A 14,220-nucleotide genomic window follows, 5' to 3' on the forward strand; every position below is an offset into this window, starting at 1 on the left:
CCCCCGATCCTCACGCGGCCCAATCACCATCCATCTACGACACCTCAGGGGCGTGGTCATATTCTAGCCCTGCCCACAGACAGCTCCCAGTAAGCAGCTCCGTGGGGGCGTGAGCCTTACTGTAGCCCCACCCTTCGTCCCGTGCTGGGGGCGTGGACACCTTCTGGCCCCGCCCCCCTCTAGCCATGGCGCCGCTCTGGGGGGTGCTGGTAGTCGCCCTGGCCGCTGCCGTATCCAGGACTGTCCCCGCCGCCGCCTCCCCCTCGCTGTCCCGCAATGTCTCCGTGCTGCTGGAGCCCGGCTCGGAGCGGCTCCGCGTCCTGCCCGGCCGCCACCCCGCCGCCGTTGCCTGGGCCAGCCTGGATGACCGCATCCACACCGTCGGGTAAGGACAGACTGGGCGGTTCCGGGAGGGGACGGGCTGGGGGATCGCACGGAGCTGAGTGGGGATGGGGTGGTGGGGGCGGCCTCGGGGGAGACGTTGCGGGTGGGGCATCCCGTCCCACCCGTGTCCGTGTCACACCCATCTCCATGTCCCTCTATATCCCACCCATGTCCGTCCTTCCCGTGTCAGTGACTCATCCATGTCTGTGACCTGTCCATGTCTTTGGCCTGTGTCCCACCCCCTGTCCATATCCCCCCATGTCCCTGCCATGTCTGTGGCCCACCCGTGTCCACGACCCACCCATGTCCGTGTCCTCTTAGCTGGGCCTTCCTGGAGGTGACCACCAATGCCTCGTACAATGACAGCCTGCAAGCCTACGCTGCTGGGCTTGCTGAGGCCGCCGTCTCTGAGCAGGTAAGAGGTGACCACTCCAAAACTGGGGGCCTGAGGGGTGTGCTGCAGTCCCTTCCCTCTCTCCTGGCTGACCCCCATCAGTGTCCCCCCCCACTGTGTCTCACAGCTGATGTACATGCACTGGATGAACACCATGGTGGGCTACTGTGGCCCCTTCAAGTACCAGAGCGAGTACTGTGAGAAGCTGCGGAGCTATCTGGAGGCCAACCTGGGCTGGATGGAGGAGCAGATGGGGAAGGGGCAGGATCCTGAGTACTGGCATCAGGTGAGGGTGGGGCACCCTCACCCAGGGGAAGTATCTCCTACAGCCCCTGGGGTTAATTGAGCCTTTAGTCAAGAGGAGGGGAGAGGGCAGCAAGGGGTGTCCTGGCCAGGCTCCAGGCAGGATGACAGGGATGTGGCTGCCATGGATCCTCCTTGACTTCTGACTTTCTCCCTGCTGGAGCCTCACGTGCCACTGCTGGGGTGCACAGGGGGTGGTTTGGCCTCCTCCCAGGCCACTGGTGCTGAGTCACAACCCTGCTGACAGTAAAGCTTTCCCCTGTGCCTCCCAGTCTGACCCACCAGACTTAGTGAGACCCAGCTGGGGTGGGGGAAGGGGAGAGCCCATCTCCCAAAATCCCTCCCCTCAGCAGGAGCCAAGTGCCAGCTCTGTCCCCTGTCCCCATAGGTGCACCTGGCCCTGCTGCAGCTGAAGGGGCTGGAGGACAGCTACAACGGGCACCTGGACTTCCCACAGGGCAGGTTCACCTTGTCACCCTTTGGCTTCCTGTAAGCTCCTTCTCAGAGGTGATGGGGAGTGGGGGGTAGGAACCCCAGGGGTTGAGGTGCTACTGGGAATGGCCATGGGGATCAATCCTGGATGTCCAGGAATACCCAGTCCCCCTTGCCCAACTTCTCTGAGTGATTGTCCTCTACCTCTGGGATGTGATGGCACCAAGGTGAGTTCCCCATGTCCCTAGACCCACTGCAACCTCCTGCCTCATCTTCCCCACTGCTGTGCTCACCCTTCTCTCCTCTGCTCAGGCTGCCAGGGCGCTCCTGGGATTAACACCTACACTGGGGTGGGATGAAGAAGCACCCTATGCTTCAGACAGATGGACAGATTGCTCTAAGCCAGCTCGGCTCCTGAGCTGGGCTGTCCCCCACCTGATAGCCCATATCTCTCATCCCCCTCCTGCCCCAGCCTGCTGCAACTGGGGGGTGACCTGGAGGACCTGGAGTCTGCTCTGAACCGCTCCTCCTCACACCGTGTCCTGGGCTCAGGCTCCTGCTCTGCCCTCCTGAAGCTGCTGCCAGGCCACCAGGATCTCCTGGTGGCTCACGACACCTGGGCCTCCTACCAGTCCATGCTGCGCATCATCAAGAAGTACACACTGCCCTTCCGTGTCTCGGCCCACGGTGCGTGGGCTGGGCTGGGCTGGGCTGGGGGGGCTGCATCTCACACCCTCCTTCTGATGCTCCCCTGCTTTTGCATCCCCCACCACCCCCTCCAGGCAGTTCTCAGATCCCTGGCAGCATCCAAGTGTTTTCCTCCTACCCTGGCACCATCTTCTCCGAGGATGACTTCTATATCCTCAGCAGTGGGTTGGTGAGTGAGGGGCTGGCCCTGGGGGGTTGTCTCCCTGTCTTCACTCCCCCTCCTCATCACTCCCCTTCCTGCAGGTAGCTCTGGAAACCACCATTGGGAACAACAACCCAGCACTGTGGAAGTACCTGGAGCCTCAGGGCAGTGTCCTGGAGTGGCTGAGGAACATCGTGGCCAACCGGCTGGCCCGCAGCGGTCCCGAGTGGGCTGCCATCTTCCGGCGCTTCAACAGCGGCACGTGAGTGGAGTGGCATGGCCTGTGGGAGCTTGTCCTGGGAGGGCTGGGATCTGATGGAGGAATGCTCCATGGGGGCTGTTGGGATGTCCCCAAGGGAGATAGACCAGCTGCTGGAGGGATGCTTTTCTCCCCATCTCCATGCCAGGTTGTGGTAGTTTTAGGCTATGCCTTTAAATTTTTTTACAGGTCTTGAACAGAAAGTAGTAGAATGTAAATAAATCACTACTGGGTGTAAAAAGGAAAGTGATGATAGTTCTAAACAATCCCATTGGAGAAGTATCTACCATAAGATTTAGTGTGCAAGCAATCTCTCTCTCTTCTTGCTTCTTCGCTCTGGGAGATACTAACTGGCTTCTGGCTGACCTTGGCTGCATTGTTTTGGCTGAGTTCTAACATCTCTCTGCTCTTTCTCTTGTCCCTTTTGTGTACAAGGGGGTAAAGGGGAGGCAGGGAGGGAGAAGCTATTAGCTTCCCCTGGTCTTTGGCCAGGGGGGGTCCTTGTGCTGTTTGTTAGTTGTAGATGCCTGTAAATATTATAAATCCTGTATATTTGTACATATTCATTGCATTCCATTGGAGATTGTAGTTTTGCTTGTAAATACAGCTTTCATTTGCTTCCAGCTGAGCTGGTCTGGTAAAGTTAACATTGGGGGGGGGAATTTTCAACCCACCACACAGGTACAACAACCAGTGGATGGTGGTGGACTACAAGGCCTTCACACCAGGGAGAGCGGATCCACCACAGGGCTTGCTGACTGTGCTGGAGCAGATCCCGTGAGTACCCCTGTCGCTCCATGGTGGAAGTGTTTCCTCTCCCATCCCCAGGGGTCTGGGAAGGCCCTAAGGGTCCCATCTGCCCTGGCTGAACAGGTGGGAGTTGGGCAGTGGGAGTGCAGGAGCTGCCTGTGTGTGGCTAAAGGCTCTCCATGGATGCTTGTATGCAGGTGCTGGGCACCCAGCTTCCCTGGCTGGGGTGGGAACCACTGCCCAGTCTGCCTCCCTTCCCAGAACATCCCTTCCCATTTCCACTTGTCTGATGCTCTTTCCTTCTGGTGCAGGGGCCTGGTGATGGTGGCCGATCAGACGGAGCTGCTGTACCAGCAGGGCTACTGGGCCAGCTACAACCTGCCGTGAGCCCCTTTCGGCCTCATCCCACCCCACTGACGCTCCAGAAAGGGGGCAGCCAGTGCTGGCCTTGCCCCACACCATTGTCTGCTGACGTGTTGGGTTGCCCCCCATCCACCTCAGGTTCTACGAGGAGATCTTCAACGCCAGTGGGACCCCAGAGCTGGTGAAGAAATACGGTGACTGGTTCACCTACGACAAGAACCCGCGCGCCCAGATCTTCCGACGGAACCAGACCCTGGTCCGTGACCTGGACTCCATGATCCATCTGATGAGGTGTGTTCCCCACACACCCCAAAGATCTGCAATCATTGGGGTGATTTTTTTTTTTCATCACTATAATTTTATTTTTTTTTTTTTAGAGAACCCTAGGAGTGTTTCGGTTGAGAAGCCCTCTAAGGCCATCGAGCCTAACACTCAACCTAACACCACCATGGCCATCAAACCATGGCCTGAAGTTTAATTTTTTTCCCCCACCCCTCTCTCTTGGCCGCTTTGCAGGTCAAACAACTATCTGCAGGACCCACTGTCACGCTGCAGGGGCTGTGACCCCCCCCAGAATGCTGAGAATGCCATCTCTGCCCGCTCCGACCTCAACCCCTCCAACGGCACCTACCCCTTCCCCGCCCTGCGCCAGCGCTGCCATGGTGGCACCGACATGAAGGTGGGGCTGGGGGGAAGCTGGAGGGTCCCCTCTTTGGGGCTATATCCCCCTTCCAGCAGCTCTCCCCAGGCTGTGTTGCTGACTTGCACCCCTGTTTTTTCTCCCTGTTTGGTACCAGGTCACCTCCTCGGGCATGGTGCCCACCTTCGGGCTGGTGGCTGCCAGCGGTCCTGCCTGGGATGATGTGCCCCCCTTCCGCTGGAGCACGTCACCCTGCAGCACCCTGCTGCACATGGGGCACCCTGACCTCTGGACCTTCCCCCCCATCAAGGTCCACTGGGACTGAGCAGCTGCCACCGGGGCTAAACCCCTCTGTGGGTGTCTGTCCCATGTGAGGAACCCTTCTAGGGGGACAGCTGAGTGGTGGAGGGGGTCACAGCTTCCCACTGTCCCCTCTGCCCAGGGGACTGGCTCTGGGTGCCAGGTGGGGGTCCCCTGCTCCCACATGGATTCTTCTGCTTCTGCCTCTCACTGCTGCAGCCCTGTGGTGCCATCTGTGCTGGGTGAGAGGCTGAGCCCTCTCCTCACCGAGGGGCTCTGGCCTTGGGACCTCTCTGTGGGTGCTGACACCTGCATTTAGGGGGTGCTCTTCCCAAGAAGGGGGGTTCCTGGGAGCCTGGGGCTGGCCCATGGGGCAGAGCAGAGGGAAGTGAGCCCTTTGGGCTGTGAAGAATAAAGGGTCTGCGTGCAGTGGTGGTGGTGGCTGTGCTTTGCGCTCCGCCTGAGGTTCTCTGGTGGTTTGTATCAGGCTTGGGCTCACACAGGGGTCTTCTCCCCCCAAAATTAAGGGGGTGCTCCCTGCTTCTCTGCTGCCTCCTGACCCTGGTGGGAGGGTGTGCAGCCATCCAGGCTGGGCTGGGCTCTTCTGGGGTGCAGGCTGCTCAGGTTTCTATGCTGCTTCAGGCTTGGTACCCGGTGTGGGGCAGAGCTGCTGGAATGGAGGAGCCTGGGGTGTGGGCTGGAGGAGGGAGGTCCCACCACTCACCCCCCAGGTCGGGATGACCATCCTCATCCCTTTTGTCTTGCCCTCCCCTGCCACCTGTGTTCCCCCCAGCCCCAAAACCCCCGTTGAAAATCCTCTTAACGCAGCTCCCTTGATCCGCTCTGCCTCGTTAGGAATAACGAGGTCATTACTGGGGGATTAATGAGCTGGCGCTCGGCAGCGCTTTGAAGGTGCCAGGTTCCCACCAAGGCTGGGGGGCCACTGGGGGCCCCTGCAGCTTCCCGGGGCCTGCATGGGGCTGGGTTACAGCAGCTCTGAGTTGTTGGGGTGCTGGCACCCCGAAAGCTAGGATGGGTGTCCTGGATAGGGCAGGGGGTCCACTGCTAGGGAGCAGTGCTTTTAAGGTGGGGGTGGCAGAGTCCATGTCCCCTCATGTCCCCATGGTGTGTGGGCTCTTGGGGCAGTGCGTGCTGCTCAGGAGGGGTCCCTGTGCCTCAGTTTCCCTGGGTATAAGGAGGTGACAGCCACCCAAGGCCAGGCACATCGAGGACAAGGCAGGCTGGAAACAGAGTGGCAGCTGCGTCACTGCTTCGCTTCCTTTTCTTGTTTGCTTAAAAGTGGAAAAGCAAACAGAAGTGGTTAAATATTGCCCTAGCTGCAGTGGCCCTTGATGAGTCTGTGTCACCTGGGGATCGTGGCCAGGGGATGTGACCAGGTGACAGCCTGGCATCACCTTCACCAGGGCAGAGGTTGAGCCAAAGGTATGTAAAAGGGGAGATGAGGAGGAAAGGGACCCTGGAGCACCCCAGGGCTGAGCTGAGAGGGTCCCTAACCCCCTTCAGGAGGGCTCCTTGCCCCTCTTCCCCTGCCACCAATGGTCCCCAGGCCCCATCCCTAGGGATGTGATTACAGCCCCTCTCCTCACTGCAAGGCCAGGAGGGTTTGCTCCATGGACTCTCAGGTGAGCTGGAGCTTGTGTGTGTCCCCCTGCTGCCCATAGTGCCCTCATTCAAAAAATCCTCCTCATCCTCCACGTTCCCAGTCCCCTGTGTCCCCAAAGCAGCATGGCTCAGTGCAGAGGCACTTGGTGTCTGCAGACAGTGCTGTGCCATGGTGCTGTTCACTCTGAAGCACAGTGGTAGTGTGAGAAGCAGGGAGTCACTGCCCCCAAAGACCAGCTCTGTCAGCAGCAGGGCTGCCCTGGAGCCCATGTCCTGCATGGTGTCTGTCATTAGTGGTGCTCTTGGGGGGGGGTTGCAGCACAGGGGACTGAAATCCTGTGTTCTGTCTGCCTGGCAGCAGTGCAGAGCTAGGGGGAGTAGGGAGGTTCCCCAGTGCACCCCATTTGGCTGTGTCATGCATGTGCCAGCTCCTGTGCTGTGGCCCCCTCCTCGGGAACCCCATGGAGCCAGCATGGAGGGGCCCAGGACTGACTTTATGCTAGAGGGCATCTGCTTTCAGAAATCCTCTGGATGCGGGGCCAGGAGCCAGGATCAGACCTTCCTCCACATCCAACCTTCCTCCTCCTTGTCCAGCCCCTTGGCACAGAGGTAGGGCATGCTCTGTGGGGGGGACTCTCACCAGGGCTGGGTAACGAGAAGGGATCCTGAGCTGTCCTGGAGGAAAAGGTGGGGGGGGAGGGGTGGGGAGGTGCTCTGCCTGCTTTGCCTGGGGGCTGCTGGACCTCAGGTTCTGGCCAGCCTCTGTCTGGGTCCCTCTGGCACCCCATCTCCAAGAGGTGCCCGTGGGGCACCTCTGCAGGCAGTGCAGGGACTGTCCCCCCATACCCAGACCCCTGCTGCCCACAGCTTGGCCAGCTGGAGCTGGAGGGGTGCTCATCCTAGGGGTGCTCCCCCAGCTGTCAGGGCGGAGCCCCTCTGGAGACATGCAGCTCAGACAGGGACATGCAGTTCAGAGGGGCCCTGGCTGGGGGTCTTGGCAGGGTGGGGGTAGGGGTGCAATGACTTGTTTGGAGGTGATGAGGGTGTCTTGAATATCTGCTGGAGATCTGGGGTGTGCAGGCTGCCCTTGCTATACCAGGAGCCCAAGGAATGGGCAAAGTCCATAGATCCACTGGGACACATTTCTGGCTGGACTTGGAAGAGCTGGTGCTTGTGTCCAGCTGGTGGGGACAATCCCTTCAGGACCAAATCCTTGGGGACCCCTAAAGCCATTTGGGAGCTGCCTCTCCTCTTCCCCCTGTCTCCTGGGTGCCCACATCCCATCTCCTGAGCATGCCAAGGCTGCTGGGATTTGGCCACCAGTGCTGCACGTGGCACCATGCCCAGGCCGTGTCTGGAGGCTCCTGGCACTGCCCCAGCCCCATGGTTGGAAAAGCTGCCTGGTGCTGAGCAAACAGGGGCAGGGCCAGGGCAATGTTTAACATTTATGCTGCTTGGCTGGACACAGGGACTCAGGGACACTGGCACAGCCCCTCCAACGTCACTTCTCCTCTGTCCCTCGAACTCAGCTGCAGGTGAGGAGCTGGGGACACGCAGCAAGGCCCCACAGGACACCAGGTAATCCCCAACATGGGGTGGCCCTGGCTCAGTTAGGGGACAGGGTGTGCAGGGGACATGGGGGGCTTGAGGATCAGGAGGATGGAGTAGCTCAGGTTGTCTTGGGGTTCTGGCAGGGAGAACCCATCACTGCATCCCAGGGCTGGGAGGGGACAGCTTTGTCCCTCTCAAGGGGCTCCCATGCCCCGTATCCAGCTGGAGACAGGCAGAAGGGCTGTTAGGGGGGCCCTGCAGGGAGCACCCAGCACCTTCCTCACCTCTCCCCGGCAGAACACCCATTGCTAGGACCATGGCACCCCAGGCTGGCAAGGGTGAGAAGCCTTTCCACATCATCTCACCTGTCCTGGAGAGCCTGCCCCTGTCCAAGGCAGCAGGCACCAAGGTCTACATGAAGCTGGAGAACGTCCAGCCCACGGGCTCCTTCAAGATCAGAGGCATTGGCCACCTCTGCCAGGAGGTGAGTGTGAGCACAGAGTGGGCAGGACACTGCTCAAGCCCTTATGGGGGGCACAGTGGGAGGACACAGCAGCCCCCTTCCCTCCTTCCCTCCTGCCTTTCAGGCTGCCAAGAAGGGCTGCCACCGCTTCGTCTGCTCCTCAGGTAACTGGGCCCCCAGCTGGGGCTGGGGGGGAGCACTGGGGGGATGCTCCTGAGTATTACAGGAGGGTGCAGGGGGTCGAGCTGGGCCTGACACCCCACTTCCTGCAGGAGGCAATGCAGGTCTGGCAGCAGCATACTCGGCCAAGAAGCTGGGGCTGCCCATCACCGTCGTGGTCCCCAGCACCACCGGCTCCACCACCGTGCGCAGACTGCAGGAGCTGGGGGCAGAGGTGGAGGTCTCTGGCAAGGTATTCCCCTAAAACTGGGCTGTAGGGCAGATCAGAGTGAGCTGAGCCCGAGCTCAGCCTGCTCTGTGGTGCCAGGAATGTGCATGGCAAACCTCCTCCCAAAACGTCTCTCTTCCTGCGTTGCCTGCACCCTGCTACCCTGGGGACAACCACCACCTAAGTCCAGTGCCCCATATGGGTCCCCTACCCTTGACTGACCTCCGGGGTGAAAGGGCTGGATGCAGCTCTGCTGAGCTCCCATTCCACCCCATCTCCCCCAGGTGTGGGATGATGCCAACAGAAGAGCCTTGGAGCTGGCAGAGACTGAGGGCCGGATCATCATCCCCCCCTTTGACCACCCCTTGGTGTGGTGAGTGCTGGCAGGGCTCAGCTCCTGCACCCCTATCCCCATCCCCGAGGTTCAAACTGGCTCAGGGTGCCCCCATGCTGCACCCTCCAGCCCCCTCCTCACCCTGCAGGCAGGGCCACTCCAGCCTGGTTCAGGAGCTGAAGGAGTCTCTGGACACCAAACCGGACGCCGTCGTGCTGGCGGTGGGCGGCGGGGGGCTGCTGGCAGGGGTCGTGGCTGGCCTGCAGCAGGTGGGCTGGCAGGATGTCCCTATCATTGCTGCTGAGACCTGGGGGGCCCACAGCTTCCATGTAGCCCTGGAGGCTGGGCAGCTCATCTCCCTGCCTGACATCACCAGGTGAGCTGCTTCATGCATGTCACGAGTTGGTGGGCCTCAGCCCGTCTCACTGAAGGGGTCCCAGGACCTTCCTGACTGCCCCCCTCCTCCCCTGTCCCAGTGTGGCCAAGTGTCTAGGAGCCAAGATGGTGGCAGCACGGGCACTGGAGTGTGCCCAGGAGTGCCAGGTCATCTCCCAGGTGGTGGAGGACACAGAGGCCGTGCAAGCTGTGGAGCAATTCCTGGGTGAGCTGAGCGTGGCAGGGGCATTGCCAGGTCCTGGGACTGGCCCGGGACGTGGCGGCCACAGGGGGCTGTTGGGGTAAGTGGGTGGCTCAGGGTGTCCCCCTGCCGTTGTCCCCACAGACGACGAGAGGATGCTGGTGCAGCCGGCGTGCGGGGCCGCCCTGGCTCTGCTCTACACAGGGCGGCTGCAGCGACTGCAGGCTGAGGGGCGGCTGCCGACCCTGCTGTCCTCCGTGGTGGTCGTGGTCTGCGGGGGGAGCAGCATCCAGCTGGCCCAGCTGCGGGCCCTGAAGAGCCAGGTGGGGCTGGAGTGACACCTACCCTAAGGAGGGGCCCGGCTGGCACCCTCTCTTTGTCTTTCACCCAGGATAACCATAATAAAGCCGGGCAGGAGCAGGGCTGGACTCCTCCTGCATCCCCAGCACCCACTATGTCTCCTCTCGTGTCGTCTGTTCCAACATGGTGACTCCTGCATCCCCAGCACCCAGCATCCCTGTAGGCATAGGGAAACTGAGGCATGGAGGGCAGGCAAGACTTGGGCTCAGGATGAAGCTGGGACTGTGCCTGTGCCTCCCCTGCCTGTCTGAGTGCAGGACTGGGGCACCCACAGCCTACTCTGCCCTTTGGCATCCTCTTCCTCATCCTCCAGCCCCGAGACCTTGCTCCCCTCCCTCCCCTGCTCCTCCCCAGGCTCTTTGGACTGCAGCTTCCTGCCTCAATTAGCAAGCGCTCCCTGGCTGACTAATTACTTTGCTACTGTCTTTATGCATTATTATTCTAATGATTATTAATTATTACAATCTTCTCCCATTCCTGCCGTGCTGTCTGCGGTCAGGAGAGAACAACAGGCACAGACCTGCTTGTTAGGGTGATTTATTGGTGGAGTTCCCTGACGTGTGTGACACCCGCAGGCTCCGACGTGCACCAACACGTGTCCGTGTGCCCCATCCTGGAGCCCTCTTTTCTTCCCATCCCACTCCTTCTCCCGTTGCCCCCTTCCCTCCAGGCTTCCCTGTTCTCTCTCATTCCCACCCTACAGTGCTTTGTTTGCTTTTAGCCCTTTGCTGTTGCACCTCTCAGGGGGTTTTGGATCGTGTGTGTTTCCCCCCCCACCCCCCAACACAACAACATTTCTCCCCTCTCCTTCCTCCCATTCCAGGGTGATGTGGGGTTTTGCTCTCTCTGGGGCTTTCCCACCCTGACTCCTCTCTGGTTCTCTAGGTGAGCCCATGCCTCAAGCATCACCTGGTAATATTGAGCAGGGAAACAAACCTCCTGCCCCACAAACCTTCCTCAGCTTCCTCCTCCTCCCTATCAGGAAGGAGCTCAGCCCCCACAAAGCCCTTTCTCCCATCCTGTGCCAACGCCCCAGGACCACTCTTCCTGCCTTCTACCTTTTTCCCCCTCTACCCTTGCCTACCTCCCAACACCCAGGGCAGTCCCACCAAGATGTTTCTTGGAGACCCAAACCCCATAAATCAAAACTCTGCCTCTCCATGGTGAGCAATATCTTATGTAAAAAAGTGTGCCCAGGGAGCACCAAAGGCTGGAGAATCCTATTACGAGGCACACTATTAATTATAGGGAGTCAGCACAACCTACTCCAGACATTTTTTATCCCAGGTCCAAAACCTGATTACTTTCCACCTTCTGCAGACCTTCCCCTTCCAAGAAAAAAAGGGAAAAAGGTCAGGAGAAAAAAAAAAAAATGATGTTTGCCCAATGGCTTTTGAAAAGGAATTTCTTCCCAGGACTGGTGCTGCTCTCAGAGGGCTTGGGGGGAGCTGGGAGTTGTGGGGGTGTTTCCCCAATATGGTCCTATCTGAGGGGTAGTGCTGGTGGGGTTTGAGCACCTCAACAAGGAGCTTTGCCCCTTTGTTGCCTTGACGAGGAGGTACTTGGGCTTTGGCTACTAGCTGGTGGGGAAGGATTGGGCTTTGGATATCACTGGCAGGGATGTGGATGTGAAGGTTACCTGGGGAACACTATGAGGTGGCATGACACGAGCTAGTGGGGGAAGAGATCACCTCTGGTCCTCCTGCAGCTGGAGGCAGGCTGAATCCTAGGTACTAGGTGTCTTCCTGGGACTGCTGGGGACCCTGACCCCATGGGGATTTCCTGACTGTGATGGGGACCCCAGTTTCATTTGTGGTGCTGTATCCTTGATCCCAGTTGCAATGGGAACCCTGATCCCAGCTGCAATGGGGACCTGGCTGTGGTGGAGACCCAGCTTCAGTTGTGCTGCTGTACCCTGACCCTAGTTGTGATGGGGACTCCAGCCCTGTCTGCAGTTAAGGACAGGGATAAACAAGGGGCTGACCCCAGCTGCTCCCTGCAAGGCCAGCTCCATGTCCCATGGCCTGGATCCATCCCTTGGTGTGACACTGTGCTTCCATCAGAGCCCCTCTGCCAGTGCCAAGCCATAGGTGTTTGCTAGGATGGGCAAGCCCAGGCCAACACCAGGCCCTGACCAGTGACCTGGGGGATAATCTGGCTCCTGCATCTACCTCTGAGCTGTGGGGCACAGGTAAAGTTCCTCTCTGCCAGCAGATCCTGGATCTGGTGGCTGCTCCAAGAAGTCCCTTCCTCCTGCGCAGAGCCCCTGGCCCTTGCACCACCTGAAGTGGCAGCTGGGAGCATGCCAACATCATCCAAAATCCCTCCTGTATCCCTGCGTTCAGAGGTGGGAGTGCCACAGCAGCCTGCAAACTTCCTCCAGGTTGTTATGATATCCCTGTATGCCTCAGAAATAATAATAATAATGATTATAATATTAATAATAATGATAATATTAATAATAATGATGATGATAATAATGATGGTAACAATAATAACAGCAGCCAGTGTTCACCCAGTGAATGACCTTGTGTTCCATTTTATAACCCTCAAAATGCTGCGGGGAGGGAGTTATTTAACACCACCTTGCCCTGTCCTTAATAAGAAGTTTTCATTACCTGCTAACTCTGACAGCCTGGGAGGGGTGGAGCAGGAGGGAGGGACCAGCTGCCCTCCTGCCTCAGTTTCCCCACCTGCTAAATGAGAAGATGGTGGCTGATAAGAGCTTAATGTCTTTGTGATGTCTCCAGTCCCTGGCTGAGGCATCCCTGGAGGCTCAGCCTGGCTCGTTTGCCACCCCGTTATTAATGCTGGTAATGGTATAGGAAGGATAAATTCCACCACTTGGCTGAACAGGGAAAATATGCAGAGAAGTGGTTGGCTTTTCATAAATCATCAGTGCTCCGTGCTCCAGCCGAGCCAGGACTTAAAATTCAGGTCAGGAGAGAGGGACTCTCGTAAGCCAGCGAGGGAAGGTAATTTATTCTGTTTATATCTTTTTACTGCAAGACAAGGGAGGGGAGGGGGAAACTCTGCCATGATTTTGCATTTTAAATATTAGTTCAGAGGCACAGCCTGCCTTGGACTTTATTTATTTCTGTGTCTCAGAAAACAAGAGAGGGAAAGCAGGAGAAGTGTGAGAGGGAAAGCAGGAGAAGTGTGAGAGGGAAAGCAGGAAAAGTATGGGAGGGATGGACTGGGGTCCTGGGAGGTGGGGGGGATACATCCTCCTGCCTGCTCTCCGTGCTCCCCTAGGGCAGATTTTATGGCATTCATAGACACCCCCCTCCCTTGATGTCCCCTCAGCTGACCTTCCTGGCACTCCCATGGCACCCCACTGTGGGCTGCTTTGCCAGCAGGGCTGCGAGTGCCTCTGGGGTGCTTTGTAGGGGGTTCTTGGGAGGTACGCACAATGCATTGCCCCCCAAGGAGAAAGAAATTATGCTCTGGGGAAGCTGCTGAGCTGGGTAATGTGTGTGTGTCCCCTCCCCAGTGCCAAGGTGACAGGGAAATGGGTAGGCCTGGCGTACCAGGTGGGTGGTGCAGCAGCAGTGCGCCACAACACGCATCCCACTCAGGGGATGGCTGAGACACCGCTGGGCTTGGGGGTCGGGGGGACAGGAGATGAGGGGAGGAGCAGGGCAGCCCCACCAGCATCAATCTTAAAACAAATGACTAATAAAGCAAAATGAAAGGGACCAGGTGACCGAACAGTAGGTAACTAAAAGGTTTTTTATTCACAATGAACAACAAGAGCCATTCACACTAACAGCCTCTGCAAGAGGCAGCGGGGACAGGAAACCCACAACGCTTTCAGAAAACAACTTTTTTTCCCCCTTTCCTTTTCCATTCTCCTTCCTTTTTCTTCTTCTTTTTTTTTTTTTCCTTCCCAAATTTTTTTTTACCCCCTTCTATCCTCTCTCTTCCCCCCCATTCCCCCACCGCCCCGGTGCCACCCCCTCCCTGCCTTCCAATAGAAAAATTCGGAGCCTCCGAAGACTACAGTACAATAAATAATCAGTAAACACAAAAACATACTTTATTTGTTTCTCCTTTATACAAAATAAAGAAACTAGAAGCAAAAACTATAATACATCCTCAAATTGGCAGAGCCTCTGGGAAAACATTGGGGTGGGACTCGGGCGTCGAGGCTCAGGCCTGATTCCTGGCTCTTCTGGGTGGGTTTGCTCTGAGTTTGGGTTTGTTGTTGTTTGGGGTTTTGTTTGTTTGGGTTTTGTTATTGTTTATT

The 14,220-nt window shown here is 58.1% G+C and overlaps 2 protein-coding genes across 2 annotated transcripts; both read left to right on the top strand.

The window, feature by feature from the left end:
• The first annotated feature begins 185 nt into the window (after nucleotides 1-185).
• On the top strand, nucleotides 186-4,769 carry PLBD2 (phospholipase B domain containing 2). The gene is made up of 12 exons (XM_054392576.1): nucleotides 186-385; nucleotides 706-799; nucleotides 906-1,064; nucleotides 1,470-1,570; nucleotides 1,986-2,200; nucleotides 2,296-2,390; nucleotides 2,465-2,625; nucleotides 3,304-3,399; nucleotides 3,684-3,755; nucleotides 3,874-4,026; nucleotides 4,252-4,414; nucleotides 4,533-4,769. Exons 1-12 carry the CDS (start codon nucleotides 186-188, stop codon nucleotides 4,698-4,700), a joined length of 1,677 nt encoding a protein of 558 aa, XP_054248551.1. The 3' UTR covers nucleotides 4,701-4,769.
• A 3,396-nt stretch (nucleotides 4,770-8,165) lies between these two features.
• Nucleotides 8,166-9,949, top strand: SDSL (serine dehydratase like). Its single transcript, XM_054392841.1, has 7 exons — nucleotides 8,166-8,333; nucleotides 8,437-8,476; nucleotides 8,585-8,724; nucleotides 8,985-9,073; nucleotides 9,183-9,410; nucleotides 9,511-9,635; nucleotides 9,756-9,949. Exons 1-7 carry the CDS (start codon nucleotides 8,166-8,168, stop codon nucleotides 9,947-9,949), a joined length of 984 nt encoding a protein of 327 aa, XP_054248816.1.
• The last annotated feature ends 4,271 nt before the right edge of the window (nucleotides 9,950-14,220 follow it).

Source organism: Indicator indicator, chromosome 26, assembly GCF_027791375.1.
Source record: "Indicator indicator isolate 239-I01 chromosome 26, UM_Iind_1.1, whole genome shotgun sequence".
NCBI classification, from domain to species: domain Eukaryota; kingdom Metazoa; phylum Chordata; class Aves; order Piciformes; family Indicatoridae; genus Indicator; species Indicator indicator.

Excerpts from the sequence above, each read along its gene's own strand:
- PLBD2 (XM_054392576.1), top strand. The coding sequence starts at position 186 with ATGGCGCCGCTCTGGGGGGTGCTGGTAGTCGCCCTGGCCGCTGCCGTA. Across the intron at positions 2,391-2,464 it reads ATATCCTCAGCAGTGGGTTG|GTAGCTCTGGAAACCACCAT; the intron begins GTGAGTGAGGGG and ends CCCTTCCTGCAG. Across the intron at positions 2,626-3,303 it reads CGGCGCTTCAACAGCGGCAC|GTACAACAACCAGTGGATGG; the intron begins GTGAGTGGAGTG and ends CCCACCACACAG.
- SDSL (XM_054392841.1), top strand. The coding sequence starts at position 8,166 with ATGGCACCCCAGGCTGGCAAGGGTGAGAAGCCTTTCCACATCATCTCA. Across the intron at positions 8,334-8,436 it reads TTGGCCACCTCTGCCAGGAG|GCTGCCAAGAAGGGCTGCCA; the intron begins GTGAGTGTGAGC and ends CCTGCCTTTCAG. Across the intron at positions 8,725-8,984 it reads AGGTGGAGGTCTCTGGCAAG|GTGTGGGATGATGCCAACAG; the intron begins GTATTCCCCTAA and ends CATCTCCCCCAG.